We start from the raw sequence: 22,910 nt of genomic DNA, 5'->3' as shown, positions 1-22,910 counted from the left end.
CAATCAGCAAAGCAAGTGGTGGCTTACAAGATGTCACAATGAAAGGGTTGGATAGGAAATGAGTAGCTGGTGAATTTCAGCTCTCCTACAGCTAGAAAATACTGCAAGAAAGTAAATTTGTAAAGCATTAAAGTCTTTGCTTGAGAATTCCCACTGTATTCATGTCTTCAGGCTCTGCTTTTTGTTACTTTAGTTCGAATACCACGTCCTTAGATGGCTCCAATGATCAGATTTTATTTCTATCACATACTTGAGATCAAACAAATAACACACCAAATGTGCCAGGAGAGGTCAGTGCCTGGAAACTAAAGCTTATATCAAAACCGACAACACCGCAGCAGAAACAAACTAAAGCTGCAAAAATGCTTTGTGCTCCCTTACAGCTGTGTCACCAGTGAAGCAATTTCTTTTCAAAAAAGCCAAATGGTAGCATTTACGGCAAACGTAAATGGGCTATGTTTTGTAAGCAAATAAATATTCTCCTTTTGGGTGCAGGCAAAGTCTGCTACTAGCTTGCAATTCGTCAACTGGGTGAAACAGATGCTAAAAGCACACTGAAAGTCAACTAAATGAGTAAGTCAAAAAATGTTCCTGACCAAAAAGAACCTTCTCTATGATTAGGATAGAAAAAGCTCCTGCTTCTCAAAGGAAAAGATTTTTTGATCTAACCACTCCGATATTCAAGTTAACCTCTCCCCTTCCAGTATCTGCAGCACTTGGGACAAGTTAAGTTGTTCTGATGCTGCAACCAATACAACTCCAAAAGTAATGGGACCCGTACAAACACAATCTGGAGTGACTGTGCTGAGAATTCAGTATGAGCCAGATGGCAGGGACAAATGCACTAACCAAATAACAATTCAACACCACTGTTAGGGCACAACGTTACTCTCCTGTTCCTTTATTCCATCACTGGGTGCTTAATGCAAAAACTAAGAACAGACAATAGACAAAACTCAATTACAATAGAGATAGATGATATGTGGATTATTCCAAAAGTGATAAACTCTTCATAAGCTGGAATCTCTCCCAACCATTGACTTTTCAGCCACATAAATAAATTAAATCTTTTTAATAGGTAAAGATGAATTGAACAGCACAGTAGTTAAGAAACTTCCTTCATGAATTGCTGGTTACGGGCTATAGAAGAACCATCTTAAGTGAAATTGTGCTTCAGCCACTCAAACTATTTGTGGCAATAATTCTACATTAACAATGCAACAACAGTCAAAGTCATCCATGGTTTTCTTACCCAGAAAAATAAGAGCTCAGGAAAAAGAAAGGGGACGAACCAGGCAACTTACCTGAAGGAAAGGTCACTTTACAACGAAATGGCCACGTATCTCATGGATATCAAATATTTGAATCCACTATCTTCAACTTTCCCTCTCCTCCTCTGAGGGTGTTGCCTCTGACTGCGGTAAGGCATCAAGGGCGCTGGCAACCCTCCAATACCTTGCCAAGTGACCCAATGGTCCAGACAGCAAATGTCAGCAGGCCATGGAGTACCTTCACAGCCAAAGCAGAACAGACCATGCACACACCCGATCTCCACATACATTCATATACAATCAGGATTGAGGCAGCTGATTGATATTACCCTTTCTCAGTCCATGGATACTGAGGTAATTTTGACATTCTAATTGCTAAAGTTAGCTAACTCAGCCAAGTCCAGCAATTGAACCTGGGACCTTACGATAAAGCCATCCTAGGGGCCTCCTATCTATCAATGGCTGAGAAATTGTTAGGAATAAGAGGAAAACAAATTTAAACCCCACCCTGGGCCAGAGTTTGAGGGTGAGTTTGTTTCAATGTTCTGGTCAGTTCATTTTTGTCTGATTAAATCTCTAATGTGCCTTGGGAAATTTTTCTACATTAAAAGATGCTTATATAAGTTGTTTTGCGTAGAAGCACTCCTGAGCTAGCTTCTCTCTTGTCTGTAAAGTATTTTAGTTTGTTTTCGTTGAAGTTTATCCAATGTTCAGTAATCAAAGTATTTATGACCATGGGGAAAGAGCTGTGTGTGCTAGGTACAGTGAAATTGTAGACCCCCTTTTTTATAAACAGGCTAATGATATTGCTGTAGCTAGAGGAAATGCTCCCCCATTGAGTTTAAGTTGCAACTAAATTTCCCATCTCATTTTAGTACTATTTATGCATAAATTCGCAGGGCAATAGTGTTACAATCTGCTTCAAGGTATCCAATATTAATTACTCAAATTTTAATTTGAAAAGTATTTACCAAGAAGCAGCCTTTCCTCAAAAAAATTAATTTTAAAAGATTTCACAGTAATCTGACTGCATTTCACTCAGTCAAATGACCATAAGTATATATCTACATATCCTATTCTAAATTCCAATGCCCATATTTATGATGGTATTTGCCTATGTAAACTTTTAATGTGGCAATTATACAATCTAACTACTGGGTGGCTTTGTGCACATCCTTCTCTGCCATCTTGTTTCAGTTTCAGAACATACCTTCTTCCTCCAGTTAACAATCAGGTCCAGGTTGATCTTGTTGAATGGCAGAGTAAGCTCGAGGGGCCGGATGGCCTACTCCTGCTCCTATTTCTTATGTTCTAAGTTAAAATGCTACGTTGTTTGGGGGGGGGGGGGTGGGGGGGGGGTGAAGAGGGGAAGGGGGAGAAGGGGTTTAATTCTGGGCACAGGTAAAATTGATCAGCTTAGGGAGGGGGGTTTCTATCAGGTGCAGGCCAAAAGGATAAATTTTTATTAATTTTTTTCCTTTTACAAATTATTTCAGCCTTGCATTCTCCCTTTTGAAATGAACAGTTAAATTATCTTTTTTTTTAAACTTTTCAATTTTTTTTCCCACTTGCCTGTCTTTCAACTTAGCTATCTACTCTTGCATGAAGTCACCATCCCTCTCAATCTCCTTGGGCATTTTTGGATGCCACATTAAATTTGCAAATATTTCTCTTGCCTGAAAGTAAATAATTTAAATGTATAAAGTTTTCTGATGCCCACTCTCCTTCCCTAAAAGCTGGACATTCTCCCAACTCTGGTTCCCCATATGTCTGACCTGCCAACTTCACAGTCCTCACTATCCACTGACCCAAAGGAGGAATATCTCCATTAGGCATCTGAATTGCGCACATCCTGAAGTGGAGTCATTTTTTGCATTTTAAAACATTTTATGTGAAAGCATTATGATGCTCCAGTGAACTCATCAAGACATCTTTTTCTCTCTCTCATGAACGAAGGATCTATTCTAGGCCAGAGGTGTAACAAGCAAAGGTACATTTGTGTGTAGTGGCCCCAATTTGTACCCGCACAATTGTAGTTGGAAGTATAAACTAATAAACTTTATCCTTTGGTGGCGTGCGCCTGGTGGAAAACCAAATGTTAACACAACCCCCTCCCACATTAAGTTGTTTAATTTTATTTGTACCCAGAACCCCCTCCCCCACACATTAACATTTTAATCTGGATTCGACCCTTAACCTTGGATGAGCCCATGAGCCTGCTTCCCAACCACAGGGGTGGGAAAGGCGTGGGAAGGAAAGCAGGGTAGGTGGTTAGGAGAGGGGAGAAAGAAAGGAGAGGGGAGATTAAAGTGGTGCCGTTCCATACAGTTTCTCCTTTCAACTACCTGCTCCACCCCTCATCCTCCCTGCTCCCACTTCCCCCTCCCTTTCCAGTTCGGCTCCCCTCCTCTCCTTGCTCACCATCTTACCCCGCTCCTCTCCAAAAATGTTGGATGGAATTCTCCAACTGCAATTTCTACCAGTGTTAAAAGTGACAGTGATTGAGAATTGTTGCTGGAGTCCTGAAGAAGCACAGGTCACAAACTTTCATTTTCACTGGTATGAAATCTTCCCAGATCAGAGTCCTTCAAAACACATCTAGTTGTCTCTTGAACCCAGCTATACTGTTTGCTTCCATGGACTTCACAGATAAATTAATATGCAAATTATCCATTGCATGGTATAGTTCTTCCTGAATTTTCATTTTTAAATTACGTGCCTTTGATAAAGCCTTCATCAGCATATATAATTTGTCTGAACCAACATCTAGCAGGTCAGCTTAGACTCTCCTGATGGGGACTAATCGATATCTTATATAGCAACTTGACAAATTTTGATCTGTATGCCCTGCTTTTGCTAACACAACTAAGTCCCTCTTCAAGCATTTTTTTTTACTGCAGCCACACAATGGGTTGATGGTTTCAGTGAAATATCCAAGAATAACCTTCACATTGCTTTCCTGATGTTGTATAAGAACATAAACAGGAGTAGGCCAATAAGGCTCCTCAAGCCTGCTCTGCCATTCAGTAAGATGGTGGCTGATCTTCGACCTCAACTCCACTTTCCTGCCCTATCCAGATATCCCTTGATTCTCTTTGTGTCCAAAAAATCCATCGCTCTCAGCCATGAATATACTCAATATATGAGCATCCACAGCCCTCTCTGGTAGAGAATTCCAAAGATTCACAACCCTCGGAGTGAAGAAATTTCTCCTCATCTCAGTCCTAAATGTCTGACCCCTTATCCCGAGACTATGCCCCCTAGTGCTAGACTCACCAGCCAGGGAAAACAGCCTCTCAGCATCTACCCTGTCAAGCCCTCTTAGAATCTTATATATTTAAGTGAGGTCACCTCTCATTCTTCTAAACTCCAGAGAATATAGGCTCATTCTACTCAATCTCTCCTCATAGGACAACCCTCTCATCCCAGGAATCAATTTAGTGAACCTTCGTTGCACCCCCTCTAAGGCAAGGAGACCAAAACTTTACACAGTACTCCAGGTGTGGTCTCACACGACTCTATTCCACAGATATTCCACTTTTTCTGATGACATTTGTCATTGATGAGTCCAGTTTCTCAAAAAGATCCAAATCTTGAAACTGGTTGCATTGTCCATTTGCTCAGTCTTCAACTTTTCTATCATCTATAAAGTTAGATATCTTATTTCAAATACCAGCATTCTATTCTTTATTATGGCATTCCAAAATTTTATTTTTTTTATTATTCATTCATGGGATGTGGGTGTTGCTGGCAAAGCCAGCATTTATTGCCCATCCTTAATTGCCCTTGAGGCAATGATGGTGAGCCACCTTCTTGAACCACTGCAATCTGTGTGGTGAAGGTACTCCCACAGTGCATATCACCTGCTTGGACCCCAAATAGGTAGTTCTCTGAAAATTGAAACTTGAGTTTAGATTTTGTTCTAATGGAAATGTTAGGATATTTAACCATGAGCAGGAAACCTTGGGCTGCAGTCTTGGCGCTTGTGACCAGGAATTTTACGGCAGACTGTTGCAACAGTATTGTCTCTCATCATCTATCTACAGTGTACTCTTAATTTGAAATTGGTTAATTTGAACTACTGGGCAATTCAATTTTTTTGCACTTTTCAACAACCAATTTATTTAAGTTTGTTTGTCTCTTTTCAAAACAAAACCTCTAACAGCCTTCTTACTGTCGGGATAGAACTGTTTGCGCAATGAGAAAAATAGATGGAACTATCTAGATGGTTAACCATAATAGATGGTTAGGTTGAAGGCATTGAAGGAAGCCAAGCGCAGGTCTAGACGGATTAAACCCTAGGGTACTTAAGGTAGTAGCTAATGAAACTGGACATGTTCTCGTGGGTATCCTTAGTTAATTCTTGGAAACAGGGACTGTGCCTGAGTGGAGAAAAGGGACATACACCCCAATCTATAAAAAAGGACAAAAAGGTAACGTTAGAGAACTACAGGCTAGTCAGGAAATGTCCTGAAAGATGCCCTGAAGGATAAGAGGAAGCTAGCCTGGCTTAATGGGAGGGAGATCATGCTCAGCATTATTTCTAGCTAAAATGTAATATCAACTATTCATTCTATGGAGTTGCATAACTATCCATTCAAAATGCAATGCCCCCTGAAATGTAATACTTATTTTGCATGCAGTGCAATCATAAAAGACAAATTAGTAATTGCAGCCAAAATGAAAAACCTGCATGTCACCTTGGGACTGCCCCCTCTTATTTCTCCCCTTTGCTTCCACATACGTACACCAGCTCTACATTTCCAGTACCCTCGACTCCATGGCCACCAATGTGCTATTCGACAGCTTGTTCGAGATTGTCGCAAACAAGCTGGAAGTTTTGCCATGTTAACTTTGGCAAGACCAAAGGCAATTTAATTGGCTCCCAAAAAGACATTGTATCTTTACCCCATCTCCATCCTCCTCCCTGGCTCCTTGCTCAAGCAGAACTCAATACATACAACCTCAGCAACCTGTCTGACCTGCAGCTGAGCTTCAAATTACATTTCCTATCAGTTATCAAAGCTGCTTACTTCCATAATCGCACCTTATTCAACCTCTGCCCTTACCACCACTAGAGCCCTTATTCTCCAGGTTGAACTTCTCCACTGCTCTCAACAACGGCCCTGACCTACGTAAATTCCAACAGCGTGGCTGAAAGAGTGGTGTGGAAACAAGGGATTCCATTTCATGGGACACTGGCACCAGTACTGGGACAGGAAGGAGCTGTACCGCTGGTATGGGCTCCACCTGAGCCGGAATGGGACCAGAGTCCTAGCGGAAGGGATAAGTAGGGCGGTGCATAAGGCTTTAAACCAGCAAGATTTGGGGGCAAGGGAAGGGATCCAGTAGCAATAACAAAAAGATAAAAGAAAAGGAGATGTGTGTAAAGGTCAGATCAGGGTATGGAATAAATGGTAAAGTAAAAATAGTTATAAAACCGAAGTATAAAAAAGGGCTGTTAAAAATAAAGTAAAAGGAACAACTATTAAAGATGAATTAAACTGCCTGCACAGCAATGTACACTGCGTCCAAAATAAAACAGGGGAACTGGCGGCAATAATCCGTAGCGAGGATCCAAATGTAGCAGGAATAACTGAAACATGGCTACATAAAGAACAGGACTGGCAACTAAATACTGCAAGCTATAACATAATCAAAAAGGATAGGGAACGAAGCGGGGGGCAGGGGGGGGGGGAAGTAGCTGTGTTAATTAGAGATAACAATGGCAGTAGAATAAAAAGGGACATAACTAAAAGGATAGAAATAAAATCTATATGGATTGAAATAAAAGATAAGGATCAATCACACTGATAGATGTACACTATAGACCACCTAATAATAGTGGAAAGGAGGTGGAGGAAGAAATTTGTAAGCAAATATGTGAGATGAGTAAAGGACATAGAATAATAATCATGGGAGATTTTAACTATGCCCAAATAAACTGGCAAGAAGTAGGTAATGGGGTACAGCAAATGGAGTTTTTTTTACCCAGTGTGCAAGACTCCTTTCTTAACCAGATGTAAAAAGTCCAAAAAAGGAAGCACTGCTGGATCTACTAATGGGCAATGAACCAGTACAGATGAGAGAAGTAAGCGTAGGGGAACCTCTGGATAATATCGATCATAACATAATAAGGTTTAAGATAAAGATTGAGAAGGACATAAGTAAGACAAAGACCAAACTAATAAATTGGAAAAAAGCTGATCTTCAGGGGATGAGAATGGAACTAGGGAAAATAAACTGGAAAAATTTACTGATAAACATAAAAACACAACAGTAGTGGGAAACATTTAACAGTGATCAAGAGTCCAGAAGAAATATATCCCACTAAAAAGAACAAACTAGCCAGTAACGCTACACCATGGTTGAATAAAGAAATACGGGCAAAATTTATAAAGAAAAAGGCATACACTATGTAATAGACAATATAGGAGAGGATGACAAATGGGAATATGAAAAGGTTAGGAAAGAAGTTAACAAAAAAATTAGGAAGGCAAAGAGAAACTACGAAATTAAATTATCAAGGAATATAAAAAGAAATAAAGTATTCCACAGACACAAATAACAAAACTAAAATCAGGATAGAGATAGGGCCACTAAGGGATACACGCGATAAACTCACAGGTAATGATATCAAAATGGCAGTATTTACCAGGGAGACTAACATGGTGGGCATGACATTAGAAAGAGGTCAAAAAAATAAAGACATTTAAGATAGAAAGGGGGGAGATAATTGATAAACTAATCAAACTGGACTAAAAATTGATAAAGTGGAGGTACGAGAAAGGCTAGCTGTATTTGAAGTAGATCGATCACCCGGTCCGGATGGGATGCATCCTAGGTTGCTGAGGGAGGTAAGGGTGGAAATCGTGGAGGTACTGGCCATAATCTTCCAAACATCCTTAGATATGGGGGTGGTGCCAGAGGACTGGAGAATTGCAAATGTTACACCCTTGTTCAAAAAAAAGAGTGTAATGATAAACCCAGCAACTATAGGCCAGTCAGTTTAACCTCGGTGGTGGGGAAACTTTTAGAAATGATAATTCGGGACAGAATTAGCAGTCACTTGGACAAGTGTGGATTGATTAGGGAAAGCCAGCATGGATTTGTTAAAGGCAAATCGTGTTTAACTGACCTGATATAGTTTTTTGATGCGGTAGAGAAGGTAGATGAGGGCAATGCAGTTGATGTGATGTATATGGACTTTCAAAAGGCGTTTGATAAAGTGGCACATAATAGACTTGTCATCAAGATTGAAGCCCATGAAATAAAAGGGGCAATAGCAGCATTGATACAGCACTGGCCAGGTAACAGGAAACAGAGAGTAGTGGTGAACAATTGTTTTTCGGACTGGAAGGAGGTGTACAGTGATGTTCCCCAGTGGTCGGTACTAGGACCACTGTTTTTCTTGACATATATTAGTGACTTGGGCTTGGGCATACAGGGCACGATTTCCAAATTTGCAGATGACAAAACTTGGAAGGGTAGTAAACAGTGAGGAGGATAATGGTAGACTTCAGGAGGATGTAGACAGGCTGGTGGCATGGGCTGACGCATGGCAGAAGAAATTTAACGCAGAAAAATGCGAGATGATATATTTCGGTAGGAAGAATGAGGAGAGGCAATATAAACTAAAGGGCACAATTCTAAGAGGGGTACAGGAAGAGAGATCTGGGGATGTCTGTACACAAATCGTTGAAGGTGGCAAGGCAGGTTGAGAAAGCAGTTAAAAAAGCATATGGGATCCTGGACTTTATAAATAAAGGCAGAGAGTACAAAAGCAAGGAAGTCATGATGAACCTGTATAAAACACTGGTTCGGCCACAGCTGGAGTACTGTGTCCAGTTCTGGGCATCGCTCTTTAGGAAAGATGTGGAGGCCTAAGAGAGGGTGCAGAAGAGATTTACTAGAATGATTCCAGGGATGAGGGACTTTAGTTACGTGGACAGACTGGAGGGGCTGAGGTTGTTCGCCTTAGAATAGAGACAGTTGCGAGGAGATTTGATAGAGGCATTCAAAACCATGAAGGGTCTAGACAGAGTAGATAGAGAGAAGCTGTTCCCATTGGCAGAAGGGTCAAGAACCAGAGGACATAGATTTAAGGTGATTGGCAAAAGAACCAAAGGTGACACAAGGAAAAACTTTAAACAGTGAGTAGATAGGATCTGGAATGCACTGCCAAATGGGATGGTAGAGGTAGTAGATTCAATCATGGCCTTCAAAGGGGAACTGGATAAGTACTTGAAAGGGAAAAATTTGTAGGGCTACAGGAATAGGGCAGGGGAAACAGGACTAGCTGGATTGCTCTTGCCTGGAGCCGGCACGGACTCAATGGGCCGAATGGCCTCCTTCCGTGCTGTAACCTTTCTATGATTCTAACAGAGGATAAAACCCCAGGTCTGGATGAATTGCATCCACGCATACTAAAAGAAGTTAGGGAAGAGATAGCAGAGCCACTATTAGATATATAAAAAAATTCATTAGAAAAAGGGAATAGTGCCAGAAGACTGGCGGACAGCTAATGTGATTCCTCTATTTAAAAAGGAAGATAGAACCAGTCTAGGAAACTACAGACCAATTAGCTTAATGTCGGGGGTAGGAAAGATAATGGAATCCTTACTCAAAAAAGGAATAGAAAAACATCTAGAAACTGAAAATATAATAAAGAATAGTCAGCACGAATTTCAAAAGGCAAGGTCATGCTTGACCAATCTTATTGAATTCTTTGACGAAGTACAGGAAGGGTAGACAAGGGTATTGCAGCAGACGTAATATATTTGGATTTTCAAAAGGCCTTCAATAAAGGTAGCACATAGTAGACTCATGACTAAGGTCAGAGCAGAGAGAGTCAGTGGACAAGTAACAAGCTGGCTACAAAACAGAAGAGGGTAGGGGTTAAAGGTAGTTACTCAGACTGGCAAAAGGTAGGAAGTGGTGTTCCACAAGGATCGGTGCTGGGACCACTGTTGTTCACAATTTACATTAAACAATTTGGACTTGGGAATCAGAAATAAAATTTCAAAATTTACAGACACCACCAAATTGGGGGGTATAGTTAATACGGAAGACATTAATAAACTTGCAGAATGGGTGAGTAATTGGCAAATGAATTTCAATATAGACAAGTGTGAGGTTTTACATTTTGGTAGGAAGAATAAGGGGGTCACATACTGCTTGGATAATAAGAGTCTAAATGGGGTAAAGGAGCAGAGGGGTCTGGGGCTACAGATACACAAATCACAAAGTAGTGACACAGGTTAATAAGGCCATAATAAAAGCAAACTGGGGTTCATTTCTAGAGGGATAGAATTAAAAAGCAGACAAGTTATGTTAAACTTGTATAGAACCTTGGTTAGACCACACTTGGGAGTACTGTGTACAGTTCTGGTCTCCATATTATAAAAAGGATATAGTGGCACTGGAGAAGGTGCAAAAAAGATTTACAAGGATGATACCAGAACCGAGAGGTTATACCTATCAGCAAAGTCTAAACAGGCTGGGGCTCTTTTCTCTAGGAAAAAGACTGAGGGGTGACCTGATAGAGGTCTTTAAAATTATGAAAAAGTTTTATAGGGTAGACGTAGAGAAGATGCTTCCATTTGTGGGGGAGACCAGATCTAGGGGCCATAAATATAAGAGAGACATTAATAAATCCAATAGGGCATTCAGGAGAAACTTCTTTATCCAGATTGTGATTAGAATGTGGAACTCGCCACCACAAGTAGTTGAGGCGACAAGCATAGGTACGTTTAAGGGGAAGCTAGATAAACACGAGGGAGAAAGGAATAGAAAAATACGCCGATAGGGTTAGATGAAGTAGGCTCGTGTGGAGCATAAACATCGGCATGGACCTGTTGGGTTGAATGGTCTGTTTCTGTGCTGTAGATTCTATGTAATTCTATGTAACTCCTTCCAAAAATCTGCAGTCTGTGGGCTTATCCCACACTAAGTCCCACTTTCTCATCACCCTCATTCTTGCTGTTCTCTACTACAAAATCTTCATTTTCAGTTACAAATCCTCCCACAGCCTTGCCCCATCCTATCTCGCCCAGGACTATGTTCCAGCTCACACCTTTCATTCTTAATCTGACCTCTTGTGCATCCTTATTCCCTCTGCTCCAGTGGTACAGTCTTCAGCTTTCTTAGCCTTACACAAACTCGCTCTCTTTCTCTCTAAACCACCCACTCACCCTGCTACTTGTGATGGATCAGATATCTATCTGGTTTCTAATTATAAATGATTATTTTTAAATACATTGCGACATGGATTCTTGATAGTTGACCAACTGCTGACCACTAATTTGTTTACCACTGGCGTGAAACAGACAATCCATGGGAATATGCAGAATACACTTTGCCAAACATTAAAGTCACTTCAAAGCCAGGGCAGGGGGAACGAATTACATAGAGAGTTGACCACCTAGCTATGAGGAGCAGACAGAGTTAAATCAGTTGTAATTGTCGATTAGGAGTGATCATCGGTGTGGGGGGGGGGTGGAATTGGTCCGTGTTCTTTTAATGTGGGATGAGGAGGAACACTCCTGTTCCTCCCAGCACCACATTCAGATAAGTATGGGAGCCCTTCTACAAGGGGTCATGCAAGAAATGCAGGACCGTATTTTACATAAATTATTCTTCACTTCCAATGCTGCCAGTGTACGCTCCTGCCAGCAGCGCATCCTCCTTTCCCAACATGGCAGGCAGCGAACTTCCAGCCGGAAATGTGCCGCGCTTCCTGCCCGCCATGTTGGGGGCTCAGTAGGCCAGAGAACGGACGCTGCGCAGCCAAACTTATAGGCCAGTATGTCCACACTAGTTGTAAAACAAACGCTCATACACAGAATATCCAGCAGCATAAACTGAAAACAAAAACCTGCATATTTAGGCTTTGGTTATATTGTAGCTGCTGATGTCAGATCACTAGCTATATTTAAATTCATAAGCAGCATCTGCTTATACATGGATGCAAAGCACTGGAATTACACTAACATATAAGTGGCAAACTAACTGCATCATAATGTTGGGCTGAGTTTTTTGCATGACTATCACATGCAGGAACAACCACACTGCAAAAGTTAAACTTTAAAATTTATTTTACAAGATGAACAAGCATCAAGACGAGTGCGCTGAGGAGAAATGGAGGTGTGGAGCCATGTCTTCAAAAATGCTACATGCATCAAAATGCAGAAGTGCCACATAAAGATCAGACACTGAGCACAACTTTCACAAATTACACCCATCATGGTGAGGGATTGCTGGAGAGGCAATGGTCAGGAAAGTACACTGCTCCACAAGTTATGGTCATTGCCCCACATTCAGCCATTTTGGGCAGCAATATGGGAGGCTATTCATAGTACAGCAGAGTAGTTCTCCCAGTATTCTGGCCAGTATTTATCACTCAACCAGTATTGCTAAAACAGATTCAATGGTCATGTATCTCATTGCTGTTTGTGGGACCTGGCTGTGTGTAAACTGGCTGCTGTGTTTCCCTGCATTACAACAGTGACTACACTGCAAAAGTACTTAATTGGCTGTAAAGTGCATCATGATGTCATAAAAGATGCTATATAGAACCATAGAAAAGATACAGCACAGGAGGGGGCCATTTGGCCCATCTGGCCCATCGTGTCCACGCCAGCTCGAAGAACAACCAGGTGCCCATTCTAATCCCACCTTCCAGCACCGGTCCATAGCCCTGCAGCTTACAGCACTTTAAAAAGTACTTGGAGCTGCACCGAAAGAGTTGAGGGTCCCTGCCTCTACCACCAATTCAGGCAGCGAATTCCATACACCCACCGCCCTCTGGCTAAAAAGGTTTTTCCTCATGTCTCCACTAATCCTTCCACCAATATAAATGCAAGTCCATTCCTTTCCTTTATATAAATTCTAATTTATTATAAAATTAATAAAGATAATCAATGGATCTACCATGGTGTCGCTCATCTCATCTTTGCGTTCGCGTTTCTCCCCAGTGTTCTCTCTCATGCTACTGTCTCCTTTTTCTCTGGTTCTTTGTCATCTTGTGTGTTCCTGTCTCTTTTTTAAAAAATCATCTTATGTCTTTTTGGGTTGGAGATTGGGAAAGGTTTTGAGGACTGCAGTCTATGTTTTCCAGTGGTAGGTGCAGGAAAATTGTGAAGTCCTGCGCAGCTCTGTCTGAATCCCTCCCCCGCTCCCCCTTAACATTCCTCTTGCTTGTCTTCTATAGGAAATTTGTGGTCGTATCTATTACCGTTTGCCTTCTCACTGTCACATACCATTCTTATAACATTCACTTCTATCACTTTCCTCAAGTGTTCTGTTTTGTAGTAAACTGTTACTTGCTGCAACATTCTTGTGTTTCTCCACCGTATGCCCTCTACTCCTTCCCTCACCAATTCCATCTCTGTGATGATTGGCAGAGAGAGCTGTCCATGTGCTTCTCATCCCCTTCTGCTCTGCATTTTTGTTATCCACCTTTGCTTGCACACATGCCCCCCTTTCCCCTATATCCCATCACATCTGTTGCGTACACTGGCCATCCCATTAGCTGAGGCCCCTATTTGTTTGCCTCCCTCTACGTAATGTCCAATGCTCGCAATGCTTACCTTCGTATCCACATTGAAGAAAAATAGTTATTTATATTCCTGGCCATCGTAGTTCTTATTAATCAGGCTCGAGGGGCTGAATGGCCTACTCCTGTTCCTATATTCCTATATAGCGTCTTTCACATCCTAAGAAGATCCGCTAATTAATTACTTTTGAAGTGTAGTCTATTGTTATGTAACTAATCATGGCAGCCAACAGAAAATGAGATAAATGACCAATTAATCTGATTTTTTGGTGGTGTTGGCTCAGGGATAAATGTTGGCCAAGACATTGGTGGAACTCCCCTGCTCTTCTTTGAGTAATGCCATGGAGTCTTTCATGTCCAGCTGATAAGGCAGGCAGGGTCTTGATTTAACATCTTATCCAAAAGACAGCATCCCCACAGTGCAGCATCCCCACAGTGCAGCATCCCCACAGTGCAGCATCCCCACAGTGCAGCATCCCCACAGTGCAGCATCCCCACAGTGCAGCATCCCCACAGTGCAGCATCCCCACAGTGCAGCATCCCCACAGTGCAGCATCCCCACAGTGCAGCATCCCCACAGTGCAGCATCCCCACAGTGCAGCATCCCCACAGTGCAGCATCCCCACAGTGCAGCATCCCCACAGTGCAGCATCCCCACAGTGCAGCATCCCCACAGTGCAGCATCCCCACAGTGCAGCATCCCCACAGTGCAGCATCCCCACAGTGCAGCATCCCCACAGTGCAGCATCCCCACAGTGCAGCATCCCCACAGTGCAGCATCCCCACAGTGCAGCATCCCCACAGTGCAGCATCCCCACAGTGCAGCATCCCCACAGTGCAGCATCCCCACAGTGCAGCATCCCCACAGTACTGCACAGTCAGCCTACATTATGTGCTCGAGTCCTGGAGTGGGATTTGAACCTACAAACTCCTGACTCAGAGGCAAGAGTTGACACCTAACCCTTGTCGGTAGAACTGCAAGTGCACTGACAGCATCCACCATGCCCCCACCTCCCCCCCCCACCAACCAACTTGGCACCAAAGCAGGATGCCCCTACAAATGTGGTTTAGGCACTATCCCTTTACATCTGATGCCCTACTGTGCACCTTATTACCTGCATCTTCCCTCCCCTGGTTAGCTATCCTATCTCCCCCACAGCAAGAAGCCTTGAAATTATGTTTCCAAACAGTAAACTAGGAGATCAGTAATGTGTTTTAAAAGGGCCTATAGCACTTTCAAACAAACACGGCATCTTAAACCTTCAAAGTTGTTCAATTCTGAGTTTACTGCTTGGAAATGGCAATGATTATAGGCAATGGCAGCAGGATGCAGCATTCCTGAAATGAACCAGGGAGAGGTTGGAGGCCCAATTAAAAAAAAAAATTCAAGCAAAGGCTGTCGGAAGCGAACAGCAGTTAGGGAGGCTGGATGGGGCTGCAGACCCACACAAAAAAAAAAAATAATTTCTGGTATCAGAACAAGGTGAGCAGGGGCAGGTCTGGAGGGAGCAAGATTCAAGGCCCAAAGCTTAGACACAGACATAGAAAATAGGAGCAGGAGCAGGAGTAGGCCATTCGGCCCTTTGAGCCTGCTCCGCCGTTCAATATGATCATGGCTGATCCTCTATCTCAATACCATATTCCCGCTCCCTCCCCATACCCCTTGAGGCCTTTTGTGTCGAGAAATCTATCTATCTCCTTGTTAAATATATTCAGTGACTTGGCCTCCACAGCCTCATGTGGTAGAGAATTCCACAGGTTCACCACCCTGAGTGAAGAGATTTCTCCTCATCTCAGTCCTAAATGTCCTACACCGTATCCTGAGACTGTGACCCCACATTCTGGACCCGCAAGCCAGGGGAAACATCCTCCCTGCATCCAGTCTGTCTAGCCCCGTCAGAATTTTATATGTTTCAATGAGATCCCCTCTCATTCTTCTGAACTCGAGTGAATACAGGCCAAGTCGACCCAATCTCTCCTCATACGATAGTCCCAGGAATCAGTCTGGTGAACCTATGCTGCACTCCCTCTATGGCAAGTATATCCTTTAGAACATAAGAAATAGGAGCAGGAGTAGGCCAATCGGCCCCTCGAGCCTGCTCCGCCATTCAATAGGATTATTGCTGATCTGATCCTAACCTCAAATCTAAATTCATGTCCAATTTCCTGCCCGCTCCCCGTAACCCCTAATTCCCTTTACTTCTAGGAAACTGTCGATTTCTGTTTTAAATTTATTCAATGATGTAGCTTCCACAGCTTCCTGGGGCAGCAAATTCCACAGACCTACTACCCTCTGAGTGAAGAAGTTTCTCCTCATCTCTTAGGTAAGGAGACCAAAACTGCACACAATACTCCAGGTGTGGTCTCACCAAGGCCCTATATAACTGCTGTAAGACATCCTTCTCCTGTACTCAAATCCTCTTGCAATGAAGGCCAACATACCATTTGCCTTCCTAACTGATTGCTGCACCTGCATGTTTGCTTTCAGTGACTGGTGTACAAGGACACCCAGGTCCCTTTGTAAATCAACATTTCCCAATCTATCACCATTTAAATAATACGCTGCCGTTCTGTTTTTCCTTCCAAAGTGGATAACTTCACATTTATCCACATTATACTGCATCTGCCATGTATTTGCCCACTCACTCAACTTGTCTAAAATCACCTTGAAGCCTCTTTGCATCCTCCTCACAACTCATAATCCCACCTAGTTTTGTGTCATCAGCAAACTTGAAAATGTTACATTTGGTTCCCTCATCCAAATCATTGATATATATTGTGAATAGCTGAGGACCAAGCACCGATCCCTGCAGTACCCCACTAGTTACTGCCTGCCACCCCAAAAAAGACCCATTTATTCCTACTCTCTGTTTCCTGTCTGTTAACCAATTTTCAATCCATGCCAATACATTACCACCAATCCCATGTGCTTTAATTTTGCACACTAACCTCTTATGTGGGACTTTATCAAAAGGCCTTCTGAAAATCCAAATAAACCACATCCACTGGTTCTCCCTTATCTATTCTACCTGTTACATCCGCAAAAAACTCCAGTAGGTTTGTCAAACATGGTTTCCCTTTCATAAATCCATGTTGACTTTGTCTAATCCCATTGATATTTTCTAAGTGCCCTGTTATCACATCCTTTATAATAGACTCTAGCATTTTCCCTACTACTGATGTTAGGCTAACCAGTCTGTAGTTCCGTTTTCTCTCTCCCTCCTTTTTTAAATAGTGGGGTTACATTTGCCACCCTCCAATCTGCAGGAACTGTTCCATAATCTATAGCTTAATTTAAAACGTCTTTTGTTGCAGGCAACAGGGAGCAACGATGGACCTAAATTTGCAGGCACCTTGGCAGGCTGAGTGAAACCACAAGGAGCAGTGCTCAAGACAATAAGATTCTCCCCATCTTCCCCCACTCTCCCTACCAAAAGCAGCATTACAGGTTGAACAAGGGTAAAGGGAGCAAAGATAGAGGCCCAAAGCTTACATTTTGTCTTGACAACATCAGGGGCAGAGCCAGAGCCTAGAGGTCAGCGAGAGGCTGGAGGTAAAGCTTGGAGGAAAGTGGAGGGTTAAACAGGTCAGAGGCCAGATGCACAATTTTTAAAAAAATTAGCAGAGATGAAGGGAGGTTTAGTGGGACATTAAAACTTAAGCAGGGTTGAGGCTGGGATTGAAACTGAAAGGAGGCAGAAGATCTTTTGTATAGCTGGAAGGAGTCTCGCACAGGCACAAGTTTTTAAAGACAGAAATTAAGTACTTTTACCTTCCAATTTATGTTGGTTAGGCTACAGAGATGAAAGGTGCGGGCAGTAGAGGGGTGAGAGCAGGATGTACAGTATCACCAAGTGGTGAGACAGGTAAATGCTACAGCTAGGTGTTGACATTTTTAACATTGTAATGTTCATTGAAATGTTTACATAGCAAGTTAACAGAAGGTTCATGCCATATGCAAGCCTTTCATAAGAACATAGGAACAGGAGTAGGCCATTCAGCCTATCAAGCCTGTTCTGCCATTTAATTAGACCATGGCTGATCTATACCTCAACTCCATTTTTAGTCAAGTCAGTAATTGAACAATGGGGAGGCCTTCAAGGAGGAGATGGTACGGATACAGAGTAGTCACATTCCCACGAGGGGGAAAGGAAGGGCATTCAAGGTTGGAGTTCCCTGGATAACTAAAGATGGAGCGATTAAAATGAAACAGAAAAAGGAGGCTTACGACAAATATAAAGTGCATAATACAGTAGAGAACCAAGCTGAATACAAAAAGTACAGAGGAGATCTTAAAAAAAAAAGGAATAAGTGGGGCAAAGAGATTAGTGCAAACATAAAAGGGAACCCAAAAGTCTTTGATAAACATATAAATATTAAAAAGGTAGTCAAAGGAAGGGTGGGACTGATTAGGGGCAAAAAAGGAAATCATCCGTTATTAGCCGAGGTACAGAATACAAAGCAGGGATGTAATGATGGAACTGTATAAAACGCAGATAAGGCCACAGCTGGAGTATTGTGCAGAGTTCTGGTCCCCACATTACAGGAAGGACGTAATTGCTCTGGAGAGAGAGTGTGCAGAGAAGATTTGCAAGAATGTTGCCAGGGCTTGAAAATTGCAGCTACGAGGAGAGATTAGATAGGCTGGGGTTGTTTTCCTTGGAGCAGAGGAGGCTGAGGGGTGACTTGATTGAGGTGTACAAAAATATGAGGGGCCCAGATAGAGTCGACAGGAAGTACCTGTTTCCCCTAGTGGAGAGTTCAAGAACTACAGTACATAGATTTAAGCTGATTGGCAGAAGGATTAGAGGGGACATGAGGAAAACCCAGAGGGTGGTGGGTGAATGGAATTCGCTGCCTGAATTGGTGGTAGAGGTAGGGACCCTCAACTCTTTTTAAAAGTATCTGGACCTGCAGGGCTATGGACCGGGTGCTGGAAGGTGGGATTAGAATGGGCACCTGCTTGTTCTTTGAGCCAGCGTGGACACGAAGGGCCGAATGGCCCCCTTCTGTGCTGTATCTTTTCTAAGGTTCTATCCTGTGGAGGCAGAGGTACTAAATGTATACTTCACATCGGTCTTCACTAAAGAGGATGCTGGCAAAGTAGCAGCAAAGGAGGAGGTAGTAGCGATATTGGATAGAATAAAAATAGATCAGAGAGGAGGCACCTAAAAGGTTGGTAGTACTCAAAGTAGAAAAGTCACCCAGTCCAGATGGGATGCATCCTAGGTTACTGAGGGAAGGAAGGGTGGAAACTGTGGAGGCTCTGGCCACAATCTTCAAATCCTCCTTAGGTATCAGGGACGGTGCCTGAAGACTGCAAATCGTACACCCCTGTTCAAAAAAGTGGATATATATATACACCTGGCAATTACAGTCAGTGTAACATCAGTGGTGGGGAAACTTTGAGACACAATAATCCAGCACCTGGAAAAATAGGGGCTAATAATTGAAAGTCAGTACAGATTTGTTAAAGGAAAATAGTGTTTGACTAACTTGATTAAGTTATTTATTGAAGCAACGGAGAGGGTTGATGAAGGCAGTGTGTTTGATGTTGTATATGGACTTTCAAAAGCCATTTGATAAAGTACCACATAATAGACTCGTTAGCCCATAGGGTTAAAGGGATATTGGCAGCGTGGATACAAAATTGGCTAAGAGACAGATAAGAGTAGTGATGAACAGTTGTTTTACAGACTTAAGGGAAGTATACACTGGTGGTCCCCAAGGGTCAGTATTAGGACCACTGCTCTTCTTGATATATATTAATGACTTGGACTTGGGTATACAAGGCATAATTTCAAAGTGTGGAGATGACACGAAACTCGGAAACGTAGTAAGCAATGTGGAAGATAGTAAATTTCAGAAGGACGCAGACAGACTGGTGAAATGGGCAGACAAATGGCAGATGAAATTTAACGCAGAGAAGTATGAAGTGATTCATTATAGTAGGAAAAACAAGGAGGGGCAATATAAACTATTGGTACAATTTTAAAGGTAGTGGATGAACAGAGAGATCTGGAGGTATATGTACACAAATCTTTGAAGGTGGCAGGACAAGTTGAGAAGGCTGTTAAAGCATATAGGATCCTGGGTTTTATTAATAAAGCCATAGAGTATAAAAGCAAGGAGGTTATGCTAATCCTTTATAAAACCCTGGTTAGGCCTCAGCTGATGTATTGTGTTCAATTCTAGGCACCACACTTTAGGAAGGATGTCAAGGCCCTAGAGGGTGCAGAAGAGATTTACTAGAATGGTACCAGGGATGAGGGACTTCAGTTATGTGGAGAGATTGGAGAAGCTGGGGTTGTTCTCCTTAGAACAGAGAAGGTTAAGGGGAGATTTGAGAGATGTTCAAAATCATAAAAGGATTTGATTGAGTAAATAAGGAGAAACGGTTTCCAGTGGCAGGAAAGTCTAACCAGAGGACACAGATTTAAGGTGATCGGTAAAAGAGCCAGAGGCGACATTTTTTCAGCAGACAGTTATAGTGATCTAGAATGCACTACCTGAAAGGGTGGTGGAAGCAGATTCAATAGTAAGTTTCAAAAGGAAATTAGATAAATACTTGAAGGGAAAAAATTTACAGGGCTATGGGGAAAGAGCAGGGGAATGGGACTAATTTGATAGCTCTTTCAAAGAGCCAGCACAGGCACAATGGGTTGAATGGCCTCCTTCTGCAATGTACCTACTATGATATTATGATACCTGCCTTTGATCCATATCCCTTGATAACCTTACCTAATAAAAATCTGTTCATCCCAATATTGAAAATTTCAATTGATTCAGCATCCACTGACTTTTGAGAGAAAATTCCACATTTCCACTACCCTTTGAGAGAAAAAGTCCTTCCTGATTTCACTCCTGAATGACCTATTTGTAATTTTAAGATTATGCCCCCTGGTTCTGGATTTTATCCCCCACCCAACCCAAAAGGAAAGAGCTTCTTTATCCACTCTATCGAATCCTTTTATCATTTTAAACACATTCTATTACCCTCAACCTTCTAAACTCAAGGGCATACAACACAAGTTTCTGCCTGTCCTCAGAATTTAACTTTTTAAGCCCCAGTACCATTTTGGTAAATATCCTTCCTGAGGTGCAGTGCCCAAAACTAAACACAGTGTTGCAAATGGGCTCAAACCAAGGCTCTGTAGAACTGAAGCATAACTTCCTCACTTTTGAATTCCAACCCTCTTATGGTAAAAGGCCAACATTCCATTAGCCTTATTGATTATTTTTTGTACTTGTGTACTAGCTTTATGATGTGTATCTGGACACCCAAATCCCTTTGCTCCTCCAGTTTCTAGTCTCACGCCATTTAGAAAATATTCCAATTTGTCTTTCTTGGATCCAAAGTGAATTACCTCACACTGCCCCACACTGAACTCCATCTGCCATAATTTTTGCCCACTTCGTCTGTGTGTCCTTTTGTAATTTCCTGCTCCCATCTATGCATCTTACTGATCCTCCTAACTTACTATCATCTGGAAACTTGGATATACAACTCACTATTCTTTCATCCAAGTCATTGATGTATATGGTGAAAAGTTGATGCCCTGTACAGATCACTGAGAACACCACTTGTCACATCCCGCCAATCAGAGAACATTCCCTTTATTCCTGCTCTGTCTCCTACCTCCCAACCAATTTTCAACCCATATGCTTAGGTTACCTCCAATTCTAAGCGCGCTCATTTTTGCTAATAATCTCTTGTGCAGAACCTTATCAAATGCCTTGGAAGTCCATTTGGACAACATCCACAGACACTCGCCTATTCCCTTGTTAGTGACCTCCTCAAAAAAATCAATTAGATTAGTCAGACATGAGCCAGCGTTCACAAATTCACGCTGGCTCTTTGAGCATTTGAACAAGTATGAGTTGATCAGTCACTCTGTCCCAGATAGATAGATAGATAGATAGATACACAGAATTTTATATTGAAGTGAGATTGTTCAAACATATGCACTTGGGGCACAGAGCTATCAGGAACAAATAACTTGCTTTTTCCAAACAGGAGCCAACTTTTTTGTCTGGACTGTCATATGCAGCACATGCAAAAATCAAAGGATCCAGTCAAGATGATGGGAACTAGAGAATAAAATGTGAATCCAGGTCACAGATTAAAAGGACCATACTTTACACGTACCAAACAGTCCTCTACACACTTTTTCCTCCGACAATTTTTTTTGTTGTTACAAGTTTTATAAGTATTTACTTATGCCCATTCTTCAATCAAGAAAGTGAACACATAACCATGGGCCTAAGGATCCCTAATCATTCTTCACCAGGAGCTTATCAAGGGTTGACTTCTCCTCAGAACTTTAAAGCTCCTCCTTCAGATGAAGTGCTTCACTTCTACCTCCCAACTAAGATCAGAAACTCAACTTGTGGGGAACTGCAATAAAAATCTAGCCCCTACTATTTAGTGCACTGTGACAGCATCATCCAAGTAAGTCCACATTCCTAATTCTGAACATGATAAACCATTTGCGTAAAGACAAGCACTATAAAAATGATTTATCGTAAACCTTTGGTTCAAGGTAAATTCTTGTCTGCAGAAGATTTGTACATAAAGGACCCCTTTTAAAAACACACAAGATGCTTCCCTCAAATCTCTGATTAAGTTGGTCATGTTAATAAGACATCAAGGAAATATGCATCTTCTAGGCTTTAGTAAAATGAACCAGAGATCTCCCAATAGAATAGCTGATAAAGCCACTGTACAGCAGAGTCCTATACTAAGCAGAAGGTCCTGCGCGGTCTGTACTGAGTTAGCGGATCTTGATTGAGTTGGCAGTAGGGATGTTATAATTGGCATCAGAAACTCTTAGAGGAAGATCAGCCAAGGTTCCAGTTCCTAGTTTCTATCCAGTGATCTTGCTGCAAACTTTTCATGTATGGATGTCAAGCAAGAGCAGCATCTGGGTCAGCTGTGATTACCCCATTGTTTGAATAGTGATTCAACACATATTGTCCAGACTTACACGTGAAGGATGATCACTCCTATCAGATATTGGACAGCCTTCATGGAACCAAACCCCAGCAAAAGTCAATGCCTTCAGAAGAAGGGGAGACAAAAT

The 22,910-nt window shown here is 42.1% G+C and overlaps 1 protein-coding gene across 7 annotated transcripts in view; it reads right to left on the bottom strand.

Moving 5' to 3' along the window:
- mapre2 (microtubule-associated protein, RP/EB family, member 2) overlaps window positions 1–22,910 on the bottom strand; it is a 96,124-nt gene that overhangs the window by 39,443 nt on the left and 33,771 nt on the right. Inside the window, exon 2 of one of the 7 annotated variants that reach the window (XM_067979902.1) lies at window positions 22,815–22,886. The exons of the other annotated variants lie outside the window; for them this stretch is intronic. Within the exon in view, the coding sequence (XP_067836003.1) occupies window positions 22,815–22,858 (44 nt within the window). The 5' untranslated portion in view covers window positions 22,859–22,886. The remainder of the gene's footprint in view (window positions 1–22,814; window positions 22,887–22,910) is intronic. 7 annotated transcript variants of the gene reach the window in all.

This window comes from Heptranchias perlo, chromosome 3, assembly GCF_035084215.1.
Source record: "Heptranchias perlo isolate sHepPer1 chromosome 3, sHepPer1.hap1, whole genome shotgun sequence".
Taxonomy (NCBI): domain Eukaryota; kingdom Metazoa; phylum Chordata; class Chondrichthyes; order Hexanchiformes; family Hexanchidae; genus Heptranchias; species Heptranchias perlo.
The sequence above is the reverse complement of the archived record's forward strand: the minus strand, read 5'-3'. Positions and strand labels throughout refer to the sequence as shown.